The 19,142-nt window shown below is 43.4% G+C and overlaps 1 protein-coding gene across 10 annotated transcripts in view; it reads right to left on the bottom strand.

The window, feature by feature from the left end:
* Positions 1–19,142, bottom strand: part of LOC102008930 (cytospin-B) — a 278,140-nt gene that overhangs the window by 200,554 nt on the left and 58,444 nt on the right. For 7 of the 10 annotated variants that reach the window (XM_013522199.1, XM_013522200.1, XM_013522203.1 and 4 more), the window contains one exon: positions 5,416–5,512. The exons of the other annotated variants lie outside the window; for them this stretch is intronic. Coding sequence is in view for 4 of the 7 variants with exons in the window: in XM_013522196.1 (XP_013377650.1) it covers positions 5,416–5,512 (97 nt within the window). In the remaining 3 variants the exon portion in view is untranslated. The remainder of the gene's footprint in view (positions 1–5,415; positions 5,513–19,142) is intronic. 10 annotated transcript variants of the gene reach the window in all.

The following is a 19,142-nucleotide window of genomic DNA, read 5'->3' as shown; positions in this document are numbered from 1 at the left end:
GATCAGCACTGTCATTCCTGAATGAGGAGTGGCCAGCCAGCCTTTCCCTCTCTGAGCCCCTGTTCTGTCAGCAATGTAGCAAGACTGGGTTAAAGGTCTCACGTCCAGTTCCAACCCGACCTCTGCCTGTGCCCCTGGACTCACAGGACACACTAACCAGTACTCAGAGAATACCAAAAATGCACTTTAAAAACGAGGGTCACCCACAGGTAATCACCAGTTCCATCAGCCTTTCTCTCCAGGCACAGAGTCTAATGAACTCTCTTGGGGTGGCAGCTGGTGCTACGCACCCTGGGCCTCCTCTTCCCCACTGTATCCCTACACAGCCACGCAAGAAAAAACCCCCAGGCAGCTCCCAAGCCTGGCTCAGGCTGCCACTGCCTCACCTTCCTGTCTCCTTTCCTGGCTGGAAGAAACCATTTCAACTGACAATGTCTCCTTCTTCAAGAACTATCTAGTCCCTTTTCCAATTTAAAGAAAGTGATTAGCTTGGGGCATGTGTCCAAGTGTCTACCTGGTACACTCCGTGTAGCCTGTGGTAGCAGCAGCTATGTGAACGTGGCGACTAATGAAAATATTCTTTTAAAGGTTTTAAAGGCTTTACCATTTATTCTCTTAAAGGGTTGCAGCTCAGTGGTAGAGCCCTTACTCAATACTGCATGTGCAAGGCTCTGGGCTCCATTTCCCGCATTAAAAAAAAAAAAAAAAACAAAACGGAATCCATTATTTAAAAGAAGACTTGTGATTTATTGTCCATACTGTTCCTGACAAAAACTGTGTATGATTTCAGCCCTGTGATTCATTCAGAACCTTATTCGTCTGTTTGGTTCCAGGTATCATGACTTTAAAAAATTCTGTATAAAAAGAGAGCTTCTCTTATATTTTACTGATGTTTAGCACTGATTATTTTTCTTTCTCAAGTCACAATTTTTTATTGCTGGTTTCCACAGCAACAGTGAAAGAATGTCTAGGTTAAGACCTGTGCAAGTAACTAATTTCTTTAGAACTCATTTCTAGTACAAAATGAACTAACACATTGAAGAGAATTTGTGATGAATTTTACCAGTGACTACAGAGACAACCAGTAATATGTCAGTCTGACTCATGGAGATCATTTAAATAAAATACATGTTTATGTCATGGTTAGAACTACTTAAAAATGACTATTGTAGGGTTTACTTTATGAAAACATAAGGTGATTCTGCAATGAGCCCATATTTCCCAAAATCTTCCCAGGTTATGCCTAAAGTAAAATACGTTTTATTACTCTCCTCTAAAAAGATAAAAATATGAAGATATAGAACAACAGGACATTTTCTTTGCCAATCTTTTTCTTAATATTTTAGGATTCAAAGCCAGAAAAAAAGGAAGGAGGGAGAAAGCAAGGGAGAGAAGGAAGGGAGGAAGGGAGGAAATCTGAGTCAAAATTTAAAGATCTGGTGGGGATGGTCCATGCCTGTAATTCCAGCTACTTGGGAGGCTGAAAGTTCAAGGAGGAGTGCAAGTTCAAGGTCAGATTGGGCAATTTAGTGAAACCCTATCTCAGAGTAAAAAATAAAAAGGGCTAGGAATGTAGTTCAGTGTTCCCTGGCTCTAATCCTCAGTAATACATACACACACACACACACACACACACACACACACACACACACACACATCAAAGATGTAAACTCCTTTTTTTAGTCTCTGGCAACAGATCTCATGATCTTCTGGACAGTGCACCTGAACAAATGAATAACACTCAACCATTTCTCAAAGCCTGAAGTTGTTATGCTTTGTGTCTGCATGTCCCTCCACCAAAGCCCCCTGCAATCATGGGGCAGCTTCTAGAGTTTATGATTGATACACGGCCCAGTGCTGGGATTAGGGGTGTGAGTGCTACACCTGCCCTGGGGTGGGTAGTTTGCATACAGTGTAAGGGAGGGAGAGAGGCTTGCTCTCTGCAGCTCCTCCCTTTTGCTCTTGCTGCTTTTGCTGTCTTCCACCGCCATGAACTGTTGCCCTCTGCCATGTGCCACCCTGCCTTGGAGACAGCCGAGTATGGACTGAAACCTCCACAAACTGCGAGCTAAATAAACCCTGCCTTCCTTAATTATGGGTGTCAGGTATTTTGTCTCAGGAAGGACAGAAAAGTAACTGAGACAGAAGTACCACTTGTTCTGAAGTGAGGGTCCCCGGTCACTTCATTTGTCATATCACTCCTCTTTTTCTACTGTCCCAGCACTTTCTGAACGCAATCACTCTGAGTTGTCTGCACTGGCTTCCTCTTATGTGGACACCTTTTGTCTCTGGCACTGCTGTCTCTGAGAATCCTGCACACTTCTCTCCCACGGTTATCTCTTCCCCAACCAGTCTCCTTTGTACCCATCCACCAGAAGTCTGCTTCGCTTCCAGCCCCTGCTTCCTTCAGAACTCATGATGCTCCACAACGAAGTCACTCATGTCCTGCTCACCATGACCACGAAGAGGTGTCTACAAGCAGAGGACGGGCCCAAGAGGAGGAGCCCAGGGCAGCCTCAGGCCGCCCACCACGCAGTAGTGACAGGTTCTGCAGGGTCAATGCAGAAGAGGAGTGGGAACTCGTACATGAGCAAGAGGGCTGCTCCCTATGCTCCGTCAGCAGGAACAACAGCCTTGCTTTCTACTCCCCAGCATTCATGTCTTAAACCTTATTCAGTATCACCTTGTCCTCTACCACCAGCCCCACCTAATGTCCTCTAAATCCCCTGGGGTCTTCTGGAGGCTGCTCTCTCTCCCTTCTGGAACAGACCTAGAGAGAAATGTCTCTTCTGAGCTAGTTCCTTGGGGTGCCCAGCCCATGTGGCCCTGCCCTCTGTCTGCTGCAGGAGGCCCCAGCTGGAAGGGGAGCAAGTGGCCCATGGGCCCATTCCTATCTGTCTAAAGGCTTCCACTGAACCTACTACCCACCTACTGCTTCTGCCCTCAGCCACCACCCTCAACCTACCTCTCTGATACAAAGAACTAGTGTGAACACTGCAGTGACATGAAAGCAGATGCACAGGCCCACTCTGGCCTGTGAGACACTTCTAAATGGTCTATATGGATGGTTTGTTAAATCCTTACTACAGTGTCGCTCCTTGTTGTAGTCTGTTTCCCCCCGCTCCATTTCAGTGTTGAGAACTAGTCCCCAAGGTGGTACTGCTGGAAAGTGGGCATCAGGAACCTGATTTGGCTAAGAGGGCAGCCTGAGGAAGTTTGTCTTACCCTTCCACCAAGTGAGGCCACAGAGAGAGGGCACCATCTATGAACTAGAGAGCGAGCCCACACCAGACACCCCTGAACCTGCCCGTACCTTGATTTTTGACTTCTCAGCCCCCACAGAGGTGATCAGTAAGTTTCTATTGTTTATAAACCACGAAGTTTGTTATTTCTCGTACAGCAACCTGAAAGGACTAAGATGCTCCCATTTGACAGATGTAGAAACTTTATATGACTTAGAAAGGTTAATAATTTCCCCAAATCACAGACTTTATCTGGAGCCAAGATTCAAATCAGTTTAAATTGGCTCTCAAACCTGTATGCATAGACACTAGGGGTAAACACGGCCTGCCTGAATAATCTTTACTCACGTAGGGCAGTGGAGGGTTTGTGGATCAAAGGCCCCTGGTCCAGAACCAGCTCCACTGCTGATTGTGTGAGCTCAGACACTCTTTTTGAATATTACAATTTTCAACATCTTCACCAAGAAGCTGAGATTATGAACAGTGACTACAAAAATCCACAAAGATTAAAGGAGAACATATTTCTCAAATGCTGGGCACACAGAAGGCTCTGAACAAATATGAGCTGCCTTCCAGAAAAAGAAAAAAGAAAAAACTTAATTGTGTTAAACAGAGGGTTGCTCTGCTTTATTAACTGGACAACACAGAGTGACAGATTAATTAAATATATTCAGAGCAGGAGGCATACATACCAGATTTGAGGAAAGTATTCCTTTTGTACCCATAATAGCTTATTTTAACTTGGAAACATGAAAGGCAGAAAGTAGAGAGGGAAATAAACACCGAGGGAAGATACCTTACAGTCATTACAACTGGTTTTAACATATCTGGGCTGCAAAAGATAAACACAGGTGGGAATGCTTGCTGAGTAACACTTTTCTTATGGATATGAATTAATATAAAATAAATAGATGGGCTCTGGCCAAGTTTGAGACAGTGGAAAAAGAGGTTTCTAATCCTAATTCCCCAATTTCTTTTTTTTAATTTTTAAATTATTTATTTATTTATTTATTTTTGAGACAGGGTCGCACTATGTAGTTCAGGCTGGCCTTGAACTCACTATGTAGCCCAGGCTGGTCTCAACCTTGCGGCGATCCTCCTGCCTCCACCTCTTGAGTGCTAGGACTGCAAGCATGCACCACCATGCCTGACTCTAATGTCTCAATATCTCATAAACATCATAAAAGATCAAATCAAGAAACATATTACCAAAAAAAGAGAAAGAAATCCATTATATCTAGAAACCTATTCCCAAGACAGGGTGACAGGTAGAGGGGTAAGGACAGAAAGAGGGTCTTCCCAGGGGTGCTTTCTTTAAAAGTTCAAACATTTTATTTTCTTCTTAGGCTTCTTTAGTGCCCAAAATAGAGTAAGATTTAGATTTAAACTGCAACTCATAAATCGTGCAGCATAAAGTAGAAGAGACAAGGGAGGAAAGGGGTAGAGGGGACACATTTAGGAACACAGTGAGGTGCTTGGGCACAAGGAAAGTCGGAGTCCATGCATCTGCCTCCTACACCCTGGAAACATGTTGTTCTGCTACTGAATCTCAGCCTTCACAGCCTCCGCTGGGGTTATCTTGGGGCCTCAGCTTTATTTCCCTTTTATGGCAAGAAAACTGGAAGGCGATTGGGGAACCATTCCAGCTGATCAAAAATAATGAGGAGTCTCGAGAGTGGGAGAGGGCATTCAGGTCTCTCTGCAAGTACAATAAGCATTAGGAAGCGGAAAGCTAAAGCATTCAAGTCTGAGAACTAACAAAATAAGAATGTGCACATAGCACAATTACCATGGGACTCGGCAGGAAATAGAACGTAAGTGAACAACATGTTGAAAATATCTAGCTAGAGCTTGTTGGAACATGTGTTGAGTTTGTTTCTGGCCTCTTTGATGGTAGTGGTTCTAAGCCCCGGGTGATTCTGTCCCGAAGGTACACACGGCCAAGTGTGGAGGCACTGTGGTGCTCACACCTTGGGTGCTACTGGGTAGAAACTAGAGATGCTGCTAGACATCTTGTAACCCAAAGTGCAGCCCCATGGCAAAGAAGCAACTGGCCTAAGATGTCCACAGTGCTGAGGGTGAGGGACTCTGGTGGAGAGAAAGGATTCTTTCTGTGTTCTGTGATGCTGGGTCTCTACACAGAATAAAAGTACCCGGGGAGTCTCATACTTACTATGGAAACGGTAAGATACAAATCTGGTTAGGAAGCAGCCAAGGAAATTCCAGACTTTTGAGGAGGCCACAGGAAAAGCTTCAAAGATGAGTATTTCCTGTGGTTTCAAGATGAAAAAAAAAAAATCATGTCAATAGCCTTAAATTCTTTCCTGGTAAGTGAGAAAAAGGTCATATTTCCATAGAGCATAAGAATAAAAACAGTAAACCAAACTCACTGGTCTCAACTGCAGACATCACTAGAAGAAAAGGAGAACCAAGATGTGATCAAACAAAATTTAATGGGAAAGAACATTCGTACATCATGAACCACAGCACTGCTCAATCTGGAGTAAGATGTGGAGGTGGAGGCCCATCACAAACATGAAATAGATCATAAAGAAAGGCTGTCATATTGACACTAATCACTCAGAATCACTGGTCAGTGACGTCCTTCTGTCTCCAAGAAGTCAGCACACCAAAGAGCTGGATGGCCACTAATCAGAAGCTATTTCCTTACCTATCATGTGGCTTCACGTCAAAAAATTAAGACTAGATGAGCTAAGGCAGGGTGAAAAGGAGATGGAAACAAAATCCCAAAAGAGCCCTTTCTTTGGGAACAGTTCACATGGGTCTCTTGCACAGTAACGAAGTCACAATAAAAACTATAGTGTAGGAAGGAACCAGAGGCTTTCATAATTATTTAGACTAATGCAACCTGAGCCATATTTATTAAGTCCTGGTTCTGGGCATGTGACGTATACCGTGACTCTGCTTGAGACACCCACCTGGAAAACTGAAGACAGCTGAGAAAACCACAACAAGGACATGGGCAGGGTTTGAAGAAGCAACAGGGAAGCCGCAAAACACCAGGGCCAGGATTCATGTCACCCCTAGGCTTACAGGGAACAGGGGAGGAAGCAGTTGGAGACCAGAAGGAGCAGAAGCTGTGCTTTAAATAGAGAAACAACCAGATATGGAGATGTGGGGGGTCATCTGGGGAAAGAAAGGCCTCGATGGAGGTTACTCTCCTGTCCTTCAGGTGCAGCCAGTGCTGCTGACTGGCTCGGAAGAGGCATGGAACACAGATCTGCTGCCTCTCCTGGCACAGAGCTGGTGGAGGGGCAAACAGAGGAAGCCCTTGTACCCACCCAGTTCCTCTGGCCGGGCTCACTTCCACACCACCTGATAAAGTAAACTCGAGTCTCTCCCTCCTAGAAAACTTTCCCTTGGCTCCTTGACTGTCCACTTACCTGCCTGCCAGCTGGCCTGGAGGCCACCTGGGGGGCTGCCTCGTAGCACCTGCCCATCTGTGGTGAGCCCTTAACAGACTCTCAGCAGCCAGCTGTGCCCTGACTTCCCTGTTTCTGCCAGCACAGCCTTTGTCTTCCTCTCTCCAGAACCTTAGAATATGAAGTCAAAACCACAGAAACATCTTGGATTTTGCCTCTAGGCTCTTATTTCTCAAATTCATAGCTGCCCAGTCAGGCAGCGCAGATTCGTGCAGTGTTCCTGGGAGAAGCTCTGCCTCTGTCCCCAGGAGCCCTGCCCTAATCGTCCCCAGAGCTCATCCTTCCATGTATTCCAGACAGCTTCCAAGGGCTCAACTAGGACTGGTCACTCCCTGCCCCAAACACTTCACTCTTTCTTACACTTAATGTCACATTTATCAACACCAGCTCTGAGCCGGGAGCACTGTCAGTGCTCTCCTTCTCCAAGGCTCCTCACAGCCCTGCCAGGCAGCTGTCACCAACCACACTTACTAGGTCAGCACAGTGAATCTTCTAACTTCCAGGACACACCAGGCAGTGTCAGTTCAGGCTGTGCTCCTCATCTCAGGCCTACCGCTCCTCCTTTTCCTCTGTCTTAGATCTTTAGGTTCCTGAAACAACATACCTTAGACTGAGTAATTCAGAAACAGTAGCAATTTACTGCTTACAATTCTAAAGGCTGAATTCTAGAGTCCACGATCAAGATCAAGGTACCCGCAGATTCAGTGTCTGGTCAGGGCTCACCCTCTGCTTCAAAGATGGGGCCTTCTCGGTGTACCTCAGATGTGAGAGGGGCAAGAGAGCTCCATCAAACCTCTTTTATAAGAACACTAATCCTGTTCATAAAGATGGAGCCCTCACAATTTACTCTGGCAAAGCCTCACTTCTTAACAACATCACATCAGGTTTTGGGTTCCAAGAGATTCATGTGAGACACCAACATTGAGACTACAGCACCACCGCATTAGACAACTGCTCAGTCCTGGGCTCAGCCATGCCATACCGCGCACTTACCTTGGACTGTTGTCCAACTCAGCTCTTCTCTACAACTCCACAGAGCCTGGTGGTTCTTATCTTGGGGCCTTCACCAATGGAAGACCCTCCTCCAAAGATGTTCTGTCTCTCCTTCAGGATTCCAAAGCTTTCTTACAAGACATTTCTGGTACTCTCATCTCTAAACCTCCAGAAAACTCTGCAGTTCTCTCCTGGAACTGCTATGTCCACAATCACTGCCGAGGCCATCTGAGCCACCCCCACCTCTCACCTGGATCCCACAGTGTCGCCTAACTAGCCTCTGTCCCTTCTTGCCCACTGCAGTTAATGCCCACTTGGCAACCAGAGAGGTCTTTTAATAAATCATGAATGGTATACTTTAAAATGGTAATAATAGACTTACAGACTAATGAAACCAAATAGAGAGGTCAGAAATACTGTCTTTCTCTCTGTGTCTGTGTCTGTATCTGTCTCTCTCTGTCCTTCTCTCTCTCTCTCTCTCTCTCTCTCTCTCTCTCTCACACACACACACACACACACACACACGCACACACGCCAACTGATCTTTGACAAGGGCATCAAGAAAAACAAAGGACTCTCTCCAACAAATGGTGCTAGGAAAATAGAATATCCACGCATAAAAGCATGAAACTGGACCCCTACATCAAATTAGACCTCTTACGTCATACATAAAATCAACTCAAGATGGACTGACTGTACAAAAAACCTGAAACTATAAAACTCTTAGAAGAAAACACAGGGGAAAGCCTCACACAGTGGTCTGATTCACACAGTGGCAATGATTTCATGGCTATACTAAAAGTACAGCCAATAAAAAAAAAAACAGTGAGACTATATCAAACTAAAAAGATTCTACACAGCAAAAGAAATAATTAGCAGTGAAAAAGAAGCCACAGATTGGGAGAGAATACTTGCAAACCATATAACTGATAAGGAGTTAATTTCCAAAATATATAAGGAACTCCTGCAACTTAGTGGCAAATAAATAAATATTAAAAGAAGGCAAAGGACCTGAACATTTCTTCAAAGACAATATACGAATGGCACATGATATGTGAAAATGCCCAACATCACTAATTATCAGGAAAATGTAAATCAAAACTACAATGAGATATCAGCTCACATGTGTTAGAAGGGAATGTGGAGAGAGTATAACCCTTGCACAATGCTGGTGGGAACCATTTCATAGTGGCGCAATCACTACAGAAAACAGTGTAGCAGCTCCTTAAAATACTAAACACTAAAAAAATTACAAATATAACTACCCACTGGGCACAGTGGCACACATGCTTATGATCTCACCTATTCAGGAGGTGAAGCAGGAGGATCACAAGTTCAAAGCTAGTCTGGGCAACATAGTATGACCTTGTCTCAAAATATAAAATAAAAAGGGTTATGTGTCTAGTTCAGTAATAAAGCACCCCTCGGTTTGTCTGTGAGTACCTCAAAAAATACACACACACACACAAACACACACACACACACACACACACACACACACGGACCACAAGCAAATTCTCAAAAGTGACAGGTATGTTCATTACCTTGACAGTAGTGATGGCATCATGGATATGTTCAAACTCACCAAACTATATACATTAATTAGGTGTAGTTTTAAAATAAACCACTGATATCTTCATAAAACTGTAAACATTCATTCTTTTATGATGGTATAATTAAAAGTTTTTAAATTATTTTTTTAAACCCCCCAGGAGCACTGAGGGTTTCACTCAATGGCGGAGTATACACTTATCATGTGCACTGACCTGGGCTCAATCCCCAGCACCAAAAAGACAAACAAAAGAGTGCTACAATCGCATCATGTCATGCCACATGCGGAACACTCTGGTGGCCTCTCCCTACATTCAGAATAAAAAGCCACACTTTTTTGTCACGAACCCTAAAGTCCAGGTTGTGCCACCTCAGCACCTGGGCTCCCACGGCTCCAGCTCATTATGCATATTTTAGTCACACAAGCTGCTTCCAGCTCCTTCAATGTGCCCAGCTAGTTACCAATGAAGAGCTCTGCCCTTGCTGTTCTCTCCACCCAAATGGTCCTCCAGCTCCTCACACAGTAGGCTCCTCTCTCCTCAGCCCTATCTCTGCTCAAGAGCATGTTCTCTAGGAGACTTTCTCTTCCCACTTTCTCAAGTAGATCTCCCACCTTCTCCAACAGCTCCCAGTTATTTCTTCAGAGCTTTTATCATCAAATCGAGACTATTGCCATCACTGATTATGCATCATTGCTTATCTGTCTTGGATTTCCCCTCCATAGCCATGAAAGGTGGGTACTACAGTTTGGATCTGAAAATGTCCCCTAAAGGCCTATGTGTCACAGGCTTGCTCCCCAGCCCAGGGTGCTCCTGGGAGGTGGTGGAGCCTAGTGAGAAAATGGTTACTGGGGAGTGTGCCCCTGAGGGACATAGCAGGACCTCAGCCCCTTCTTCTCTGCTTTCCAGCCACCAAAAAGTGAGAAGATTCCTCCTCTAAGTCCTGCCATGATAAACTATGCTACCATAGAACCAAAGGCAACACAGTCAAGTGACAATGGATGGAGACCTCGGAAACCACAAGCCAAAATAAACTCTTCCCTCATTCGGTTGATTATCTTGGTATTTTGTTATATCAACTGAAAGCTAACTAATACAAATGGTGACAGCAGGGCCTGGCCTCCCTTGTTTATCACAGTGTTCCTGGCACACAGTAGATGCTCAACACATGTTAGTTAATGAATATCAGATCTTCCCTTTCACAGAGGACATAGACATAGGTGTCTCCCTGCTCCTCCCCCACCCAGCCAGGGAGCTCCTAAAAGGTAGACAGGCCCCAGCAAGGACATTGCCAATATGAGGCACTCACCAAGAAGGTGCTGAATTAATGGGTGAATACAAAACATGATTAAAAGTAAAGATAGTCCTTTTTCTGTAAAACTTATGAATGTCACTAAACAGCTACAAAAAAAGACCCAAACATCTTTCAGGTCCATAAATCCATTGATAAAAATATACAGCTTTCCAGATTATTACCTAGAAAACAACTATTTATGTTGATATTTAATTATTCACATTATAAAACTTAATCTCATTAATGTATAGTCATGCTTGGAAAATAGTTCCTAAAATTATGCACTACCAAGTCTCTACAATTCACCTGCAGTTTCATCTAATTTCCTGATTTCTGAAGGATAGCTTTTAAAATTTTTAATATACATCCTAGTTTCAGAATCATAGTAAATAATAATTCACACTTTCATGGCTTAAGATTTAACCAGATAGATTTAACCAGATAGAATTACTAGAAGCATAGTAAATTTACATTAGCAGATGCTTTGTAAAGTGGAAGCTGATGGTAACCACACATTTAGAGATCCAATAATTTAAAGTATGGAATCTGAGTACTTTCTTTTTTATCCCACCTTTTCTGTTTCTTTGTTTCTGAGGCCCTTCTGTCAGATGAGACAAGGGGCAAAGCCTATGAGGTCAGTGGCACAACTTCTGGGCATTAATCAGTTCTGTCTCATTCTGCCCTATTTCTTCTCAAGAACAATGCAAGATCTGCAGGGCATGCTGCCCCACCCAGCCAGCAAAAATCCTGTGCCCTCCACCATCAGGCTTCTGTTCACTTTAACTACTGAGACCCGAGAGGGCAACAAACCCTGGCCCTCAGGACTGGGGCGGGTAGATGCAAGAAAGGCCTCCCAAAGACAAGAGCCCCACCCGTGGTGGAGAGGCCTATCCCCTAACCACATCCACTGCCCTCCTCTTGAATCACTGGCCTTTTGACCACAAGAAGATAGCAGCAAGGCAGTAGCCAGCACAGTTCTGCAAACTCAGGAGAAGCAGCCCCCCTATGCCACATGCTAGCCTGACAACACACACTAGCTATTTTACAAATGAGACCCTGCAAGACAAACCACATCTCACAAGAATCATCCCACAAGTCCCATTATGGAAAAAGTGCCTTAATTTAAGAAAAGGAAGAATGGTAGGATCACCCTGCCCCAACCACACCACCAATTCAGCTCTTCCACTATCACAGAGGGAGTAAGACCTCCAGCCACTGAGTTCAGGAGATTGGACTTTCACAAATGATTCACTTCCCCTCCAGTACTTAATTACAACTAATTTCTCTTCCTCCAGAAAGATATGTGCTCATTGCTACCAGCTCCTCCCTACTCATTCACACCCCATGTCAGAGGTGGGGTACCATCAGGATGCCAAGGAAGGGCTCACCTGGCAAATGTGCACGCTACCTTGCTTGATTTCCAACTGTGCTAGTGTGTTTATGGAGACAACTAATTTAAGAACAAAAGTAAATTTTGAGCTTGGCGCAGTTTAGGACTTTAACAAGCAGGAGGAAAAAACAGGGCTGGACTCTGGCTCATCTTGCTTCCTGCTCCAAAATGGCAGTCTTCTCTTTTGACATGGTACCATCAGAGTCACATGGTCTCTGATAAATTCATAAAAGGACTCTCATCATGTAGAAATGGATTTTCTACAATGACATTACTGTATTCTGCAAAAGCACCTAAGTCATGCAAGCTTCAAGAGTTCAGACTAGAGGGTCTCAATTGCACCCAACCATGTGGAGTACGGTGGCCTAGGTGTGTGAGGAGACCAGTGGCAAGGGCCCCAGCAATCTGCCTGTCTGAGGAACTAAAGCACCTCCCAGAAGAACTCTCACCCTAGGGAAGACAGGGTGAAATAGCTATTTCAAGACAATGCTGAAATAGCTATTTCCTCAAGAAATTCTAAGGTCTCTCACCATATTCACTGTGCCTTCTGAGGCTCTCTGAAGATCTGCCACTCTGGCCACTCTGGCCCCTCAAAGTCACACAGCAACACAGCCATGACAGTGCCTAGGGTGGTGGAGGTTGCAACCTCTCAGGGGCAGGTTTCCATCTGTGGCTCCAGAAGCTGTGCAGAGGTGTCTGCAGGAACATGGGCAGCAGGCACAGTGGCAGCAACCATGCCCCAAAATGCCCTGGCCGGGAATAGGGAGAGGCTGCATGGTGACTGAGCCTGTTAATTAACTTCACTCTCTGGGACTACCAGAGAAAAATGAAGGGAAGACAGAACTTAGCTGGAGCTCCTGCAGATGCAGAGGATGCATGAACAAAATCTGAATTGTGTCTTCCTGGGAACCAGCTCACGTCTCTGTGGTCAGTTTGGGCACCCAAAGTCATAGGGGACACCCTTCCCACCCCCACTTAACAGGGAAGATCCATACCCTCACACACGCTGTGGGAGTCTGCCACTGCTCAGTGCACCGAGAGAATTCTGGATTTCTTTATTGTTACAGGATTAAGTAAAATCACTGAATGCAGCTGATTTCTTTCTTGTTCTCACATTCCTGAAATTTTCTTTTCTAACCCACAGGCTTCAGCTATCTTCCTGTAGTGCCAGCTGGCTAATGAAAGCAACTGCTGTGCTTTGCAGGGTTAATTTATTCAGTGTCTGCAATATGCCCTATCTCTCCTTAGCATCAAATGCTTTTGGTATTGTGTTTTAAATATACACAAGAACCACAAAGATGAGGGATAATTTTGCAGGCTGCTCCTGGGATTACCTTGTTATGACACGTTCAATGCACAGTCCTCAGGAGTAATTCTACAAGGAACAGCAAGTACTGCAACCACTAGGCGATCTGCACCCTTGGTGAGGTACAGCAACAGTTATGTAACAACACCACAGCTGCCCATTAAGGATGGGCTCTTTATGATACAGACGCGTCATACGTCAAAGAACAAAGACAGTTTCCTCCTGGCCTTCAAAGATCAAGACCTGGGTTATGCCACAGTCACCCCTTCCTCCTCTTTGTTTCAGCATAAGGACGGTTGAGTGCTCCCTGCATGGCCCCTGCTTCCTACCGTTCTGCCTACTCCTATCAGCCACCTTGCATACAGACAGATCCTCTGGCATAGCAAATGCCAAGCAGCTGCTAGGGCACAGTGATTTATCATCTAGCCTTCAAGCCTCCTCAAGGCCACTGCAAGCCCAGAACAATAAGCTTCCCAGGCCTGAGTGCTGCAGCCTACCTAACTTCCACTGTCCTCTAGACTGTCCCTGGTCCCTTCTCTGGGGAACAGCCCTGTTTTAACAACCACAGTGAGCGGCCACAGCACCCACTATACAAACTCACCAGCATTCTTTACACAATGGAAATGCTCTATTCACTCATTTTTTTCCCCTATCCATTAGCCCAGATGACCTGAGGGAAGGACTCTGTCTCATTTCTCTTTGATTTTGTGGTGTATGTGTGTGTGTGTGTGTGTGTGTGTGTGTGTCTGAGAGAGAGAGAGACAGAGAGACATAGAGAGAGACAGAGAGAGAGACAGAGAGAGAGACAGAGAGAGAAAGAGATACAGAGAGAGAGAGGGAGTTTCATAATAAATGTGAAAAATGAATTTTGGACTTAAATGTAAAACCTAAGACCAGAAAACATCCAGCAGAGAACAGGAGAAAATCTTTGTGTTTGAATTAGGCAAAGGTTTCTTTTATACAACAAAAACATGCCAGACATGGGGGCACACACCTGTAATCCCAGCACTCAGGAGGCTGAGGCAGGAGGATCATTGCAAGTTGAACAGCAACCTAGGCCACAAAGTGAGCTCAAGGCCAGCCTGAACTGCATAGCCAGACTCTGTCTAAAAACAAAAACAAAAACAAACAAACAAAAAAATCCCCATGATCTACACAATAAATTTTAAAACTCATGAATTAAAGTTCATCAAAATGTAAAACTTTTGATCTTCAAAAGACATTGTCAAAAAATAAAAATAAAAAAAAAAAAAAGCAGGTAAGCCACAGACTGAAAGGAAATTTTCTGCGTAAATCCCAAACTGTGAATGCACTTGATTCATGAATTTATAAAGAGCTCACTAAACAAATAAACAGGTGGTGGTACAGGCCTGTAATCCCAGCACTCAAAGGCTGAGGCAAGAGGATTACAAGTTCCAGGCCAACCTGGGCTACACAGTGAGCTCAAGGCCAGCCTGAACTACACAGCAAGACCCTGTCTCAAAAAACCAAAATAAATAAATAAAATAATAATCATAAAAATAACAAAATGCACAATTCAATAAAAAGTTGAAAATTTAAACCAATGTGTCACTAAAGAAGGTATCTGAATGGCAAATATGCACATGAAAAGATGCTTAACATCTTTCATCATGAAGAAAATGCAAACTGAAACCACAAGGAAATATTACCATACACATGTTAATACAAAAATTTTCAAAACTAAAGTGCTAGCAAGAATATGGAACTGTTAACACATTGCTGGGAGAAATGGAAAATGGTATGGCTGTTTTGCCAAAGCAGTGTAGCACTTTCTTAAAAATTCATACATGTTCTTATATAACCCTGTAATACCATTCCTCACTATTCAAAAGAAATGAAAATTTGCGTTCACACAAATATCTGCAATGTTGCTGTTCATGGTACCTTGAGTTATAACAGCAAAATCTAGAAACATCCTAACTACCTTCAATGATGAGTTGATAAACAAACTGTGAACTACTACTGAGCAATGAAAGGGCTGGAAATATTTTTATGTATGTCCTTTTCATTTTGGTTTGGTTTTTGGTTTTTTGAGACAGGGTCTCACTAGGTAGCTCAGGCTGGCCTTGACCTCATTATGTAGCCCACACTGGCCTCCAATTCATGGTGAGCCTCAGCCTCCTGCGTGCTGGGATTACAGGAGTGCACCACCACACCTGGCTGAAAGAGCTGCGGTTATAGCTCAATGGTACAGCTTTTGCTTACTTAGCATATGTGATGTCTTGGTTCAGTCCTCAGTGTGGAGGGGGGTGAAGCAGAGACAGAGGTAGAGACAGAGGATGGAGGGAAGAGAAAAAAAGGAGCAAGACAAAGAAGAGGAGGAGGAAAAAGAAAAGAGAGGGAAGGACAGGAAATGCAGAAAAAGTACCAACTGATAAAGGAGAAATATTTGCCAACTATATATCCCAAAAAGGATTAATATCCAGACTATATGGAACCCAAGCAACTCAATAGCAAAAAAAAAAAAAAAAAGAGAGAGAGAGAGAGAAGGAAAGAAAGAAAGAAAGAAAGAAAGAAAGAAAGAAAGAAAGAAAGAAAGAAAGAAAAACAGAACCTTAACAATGGGCAAAAATCATGGATAGACATTTCTCAAGAAAGACAGGCAAATTGATGATTTCCTACCAATCTATCCATAACTCTGTAATGTTTGTATTGCGCCTATGCTATTTTGTAAATGGATATATGTTTGTTACTATATGTTTGCAACAACAACCATTGAGAATAGTCAATGATTATTTGATTGATCACTCATGTATAGCTCTATTTGTTTTCCCTAGAGACCACTTTGGAGAAACCAGGGTATAGTACAACAACTATTGATAATTTCCTGCCATTTCTGTCTGTAACTCACTATTACTTGTCTATTTGTTTTCCTGAGAAACTATCTTGAAGATACCAGTAGGTAAAATAACAACCATTGATAATGTCCTACCACTTTGTCTGTAATTCAGTGTATCCCCCTACTGCTTTGTTGTCCTTCTTTTACTCTTTAAAATTAAAAAAACAAAAAGAAAGAAAGAAAGATAGGCAAACGGGCAACAAGGAAAATGCAAATCAAAACCCCCTCACTCAAATTGGAATATCTATGGTTAAAAAGACAAAAGACAGTAAGTGTGGGCAAGGATATAACAAAAGGTAACTTTTACATACTGTTGGTGGGAAGGTAAGTCAGGGTAGCCATTATGGAAAATAGTATAGAGGTTTCTCAAAAAAATTAAAAACAAAACTACCATATGATCCAGAAACCCCACTATCAAATGAAATCATTATATTAAAGAGATATAGTGGGGTAACTACCTATTCTGCATTGTATAGTACAAGACAGCCGGAAGAGAAGAATTTAAATCTTACCACAAAGAAAAGAAAAATCTTTGAGGTGATGACTGTGCTTAGTACCTTGAGTTGATCATTACACAATGAAACATCACATTGTAGTCCACAAATATGTAAAATTCTTAAATGTCAAAAAAGGGGCTGTGGCTGTAGCTCAGTGGTAGAGTACAAGTTTAGCATGCATGAGTCTGATCCCAACACCACAAAATAAAAATAAAATATTAAAATAAATAAAAATAAATTTTACTTTTTTTTTGTACTGGGAATTGAACTTAGGACCTAGTGCTTGCCAGGCAGGTGCTGTGGCACTGAGCTATATCTCTGACCGTCTAATAAAATAAAATGTGAAAATTTTAAAAAGAATGAACTATTGCTATGTACAAAAATAGATGAATTTTAAATGTATTGTGCTAAATGAGTGCCTTGGTTACTTTTCTCTCATTGCAGAGACAAAACACCCAATGCACAAAATGAAGGAAGGAAAGGTTTATTTAGCTCATAGTTTGTGGAGGTTTCAGTCCATACTTGGCTGGCTCCAAGGCAGAAGACAGCAAAGCAAGGAGAGCAAAGGGGGGAATGGCAGTGCGTGCAAGCCTCTTTCCCTCCCTTACACTGTAAGCAGGCTACTCCCACCCAGCAGGCGGCACTCACATAGTTAACCTTCTAAACTTCTCACACTGACATAATGAACAACATCCTACAGCAGGAAGGGCATGTCTTTTACACCCCTGGATGTAGAACTGCTGAGTTACTTAGCCAAACCTCTAGACTCCTCAAGTTGACACTACGTATCAACCATAACAATGAGTGAGGCCAAACTTAAAGGCTACCTACTACATGTACAAATTGTATCCATCCTTCAAAACCCAAGCTTAATGTTACTTCTTCTCTGTAACCTTACCTGACTACCACTTCCCCATACATACAACACAATGAAATAATCTGACGTGTCTCTAAATTCCAAGTACTTTATCCATGTTTTTCTTACACTTATTGCCTTCTTTTGCATGACTGGGCATGCAAATATCACATTGCTCCAACTAACTGTAAGTGCCAAATCTGATTTACCTGTGCATTTAGGCACAGCAGCTGGATCAATACCTTATGTATGGAAAGTGACCAGAAACTCTCCAATGGATAATGAAAAATTAAATGGTCAGGGTGACCTGCAGTAGATAAAACTGGTGTGGTCGGCACTTAGAACAATATAACCAAGATTTTAGACTCGATGGTCTGTTAGTGATATTTCAAATGAATGAATGGATACAAAGGATAGAGATCAGTGGTAGAAAAAAGTCCATTAAAGGGCTATGATGCATAAGATAGGAGGATGCTTGAGGGAAAAATAATATTTAAGTGAGACTCTTGTTGGCCAAATCATATGCCTCCATCGCTTACATGTTGAAGTCCTAATTCCAAGTACTTCAAAAGGTAACCATGACTGGAGAGATCTTGAAAGAGGTAATTAGTGTAAAATGAGGTCTTTAGGGTGGGCCCTAATTCAATATGACTGGTGTCAATATAATAAGAGATTGGACACTGACATACACAGATGGAAGACCATATGAGGACACAGCATGAAGATGCCTTCTGCCAGCAAAGGAAATAGTTCTCACAGGAAATCAACCCTGCTGAAAGCTGGCTCTGGGACTTCTGGCCTCTAGTACTGTCAAAGCAAAAACAAAAACAAAAAACTCCTAGTGTTTAAGATATCCCTTCTGTATTTCATTATGATAATCCCAGGAGACTAATTAAACTCTGGAGATTTGAGCTGTGGAAACTGTAAGAGTGAGGGTTCTTGATGAGCACAGCACACGGAAAAGCAGACAAGGGGCACTGCCAGGGTGTAGACACAGGCACGGGGCAACACCATGGTATGGGCACTGCAGTGATTTAGCAATGAATGGGAACTGTAGGATGCAGTGCAAAACAGCCCTGGAAAAATGTTGTGGAGGTTCGGAGTGGCAGGTCATAGAGTTAAACTCCATTCTGTCGGCAAGAGTGCCTCTTCCCTGTGTGGTTGGTGGCAACTCAGTACTATTTATGACAGAAGGAAACAGGTCATGGCCCATAAGCCTGATAGCCAAGGGAGCCTGGAACCTGGTCAGCTGCTGCTGCTGCTCTTGCTGCGGTGCTAAGGCAGGGTTGGGGAACACCTGCAGTGGTTTTATGCGAGAAACTCAGGACCACTGCACGGCTATCATGAAGTTAAGAGTGTCAATCAGCAACAAAACAAACGTAACAGCCACCACCATCAGCTCTACCTCCAAGAGAGATCCAAAATCCACCTGGATCATCTTCCTGGATGCTGCCACCACTCCCAACTCACTTCTATCCTTCTGCTCACCCTTCTACTTCTGCCCAGCTAATTTTTTCACACTAATGACAATGATCCCTTTAAAACATAGGTCAGATCTATTACTCCTCTATTCAACATCCTCCAGTGGGTCCCCATGTTCCTTAGAATAAAAATCCAGCTCCTAAGTCTGGTTCACAAGCGCGCCCTGCACCCCCACCCTTGGGATCTCTTCTCTTCTTCAATCCCTGAGCCTTTCTGCACTGGGAGAGGA

This window comes from Chinchilla lanigera, unplaced genomic scaffold, assembly GCF_000276665.1.
Source record: "Chinchilla lanigera isolate Chin_1 unplaced genomic scaffold, ChiLan1.0 scaffold00066, whole genome shotgun sequence".
Classification (NCBI taxonomy): Eukaryota; Metazoa; Chordata; class Mammalia; order Rodentia; family Chinchillidae; genus Chinchilla; species Chinchilla lanigera.
This window is presented reverse-complemented; position numbering and strand designations above follow the sequence as displayed.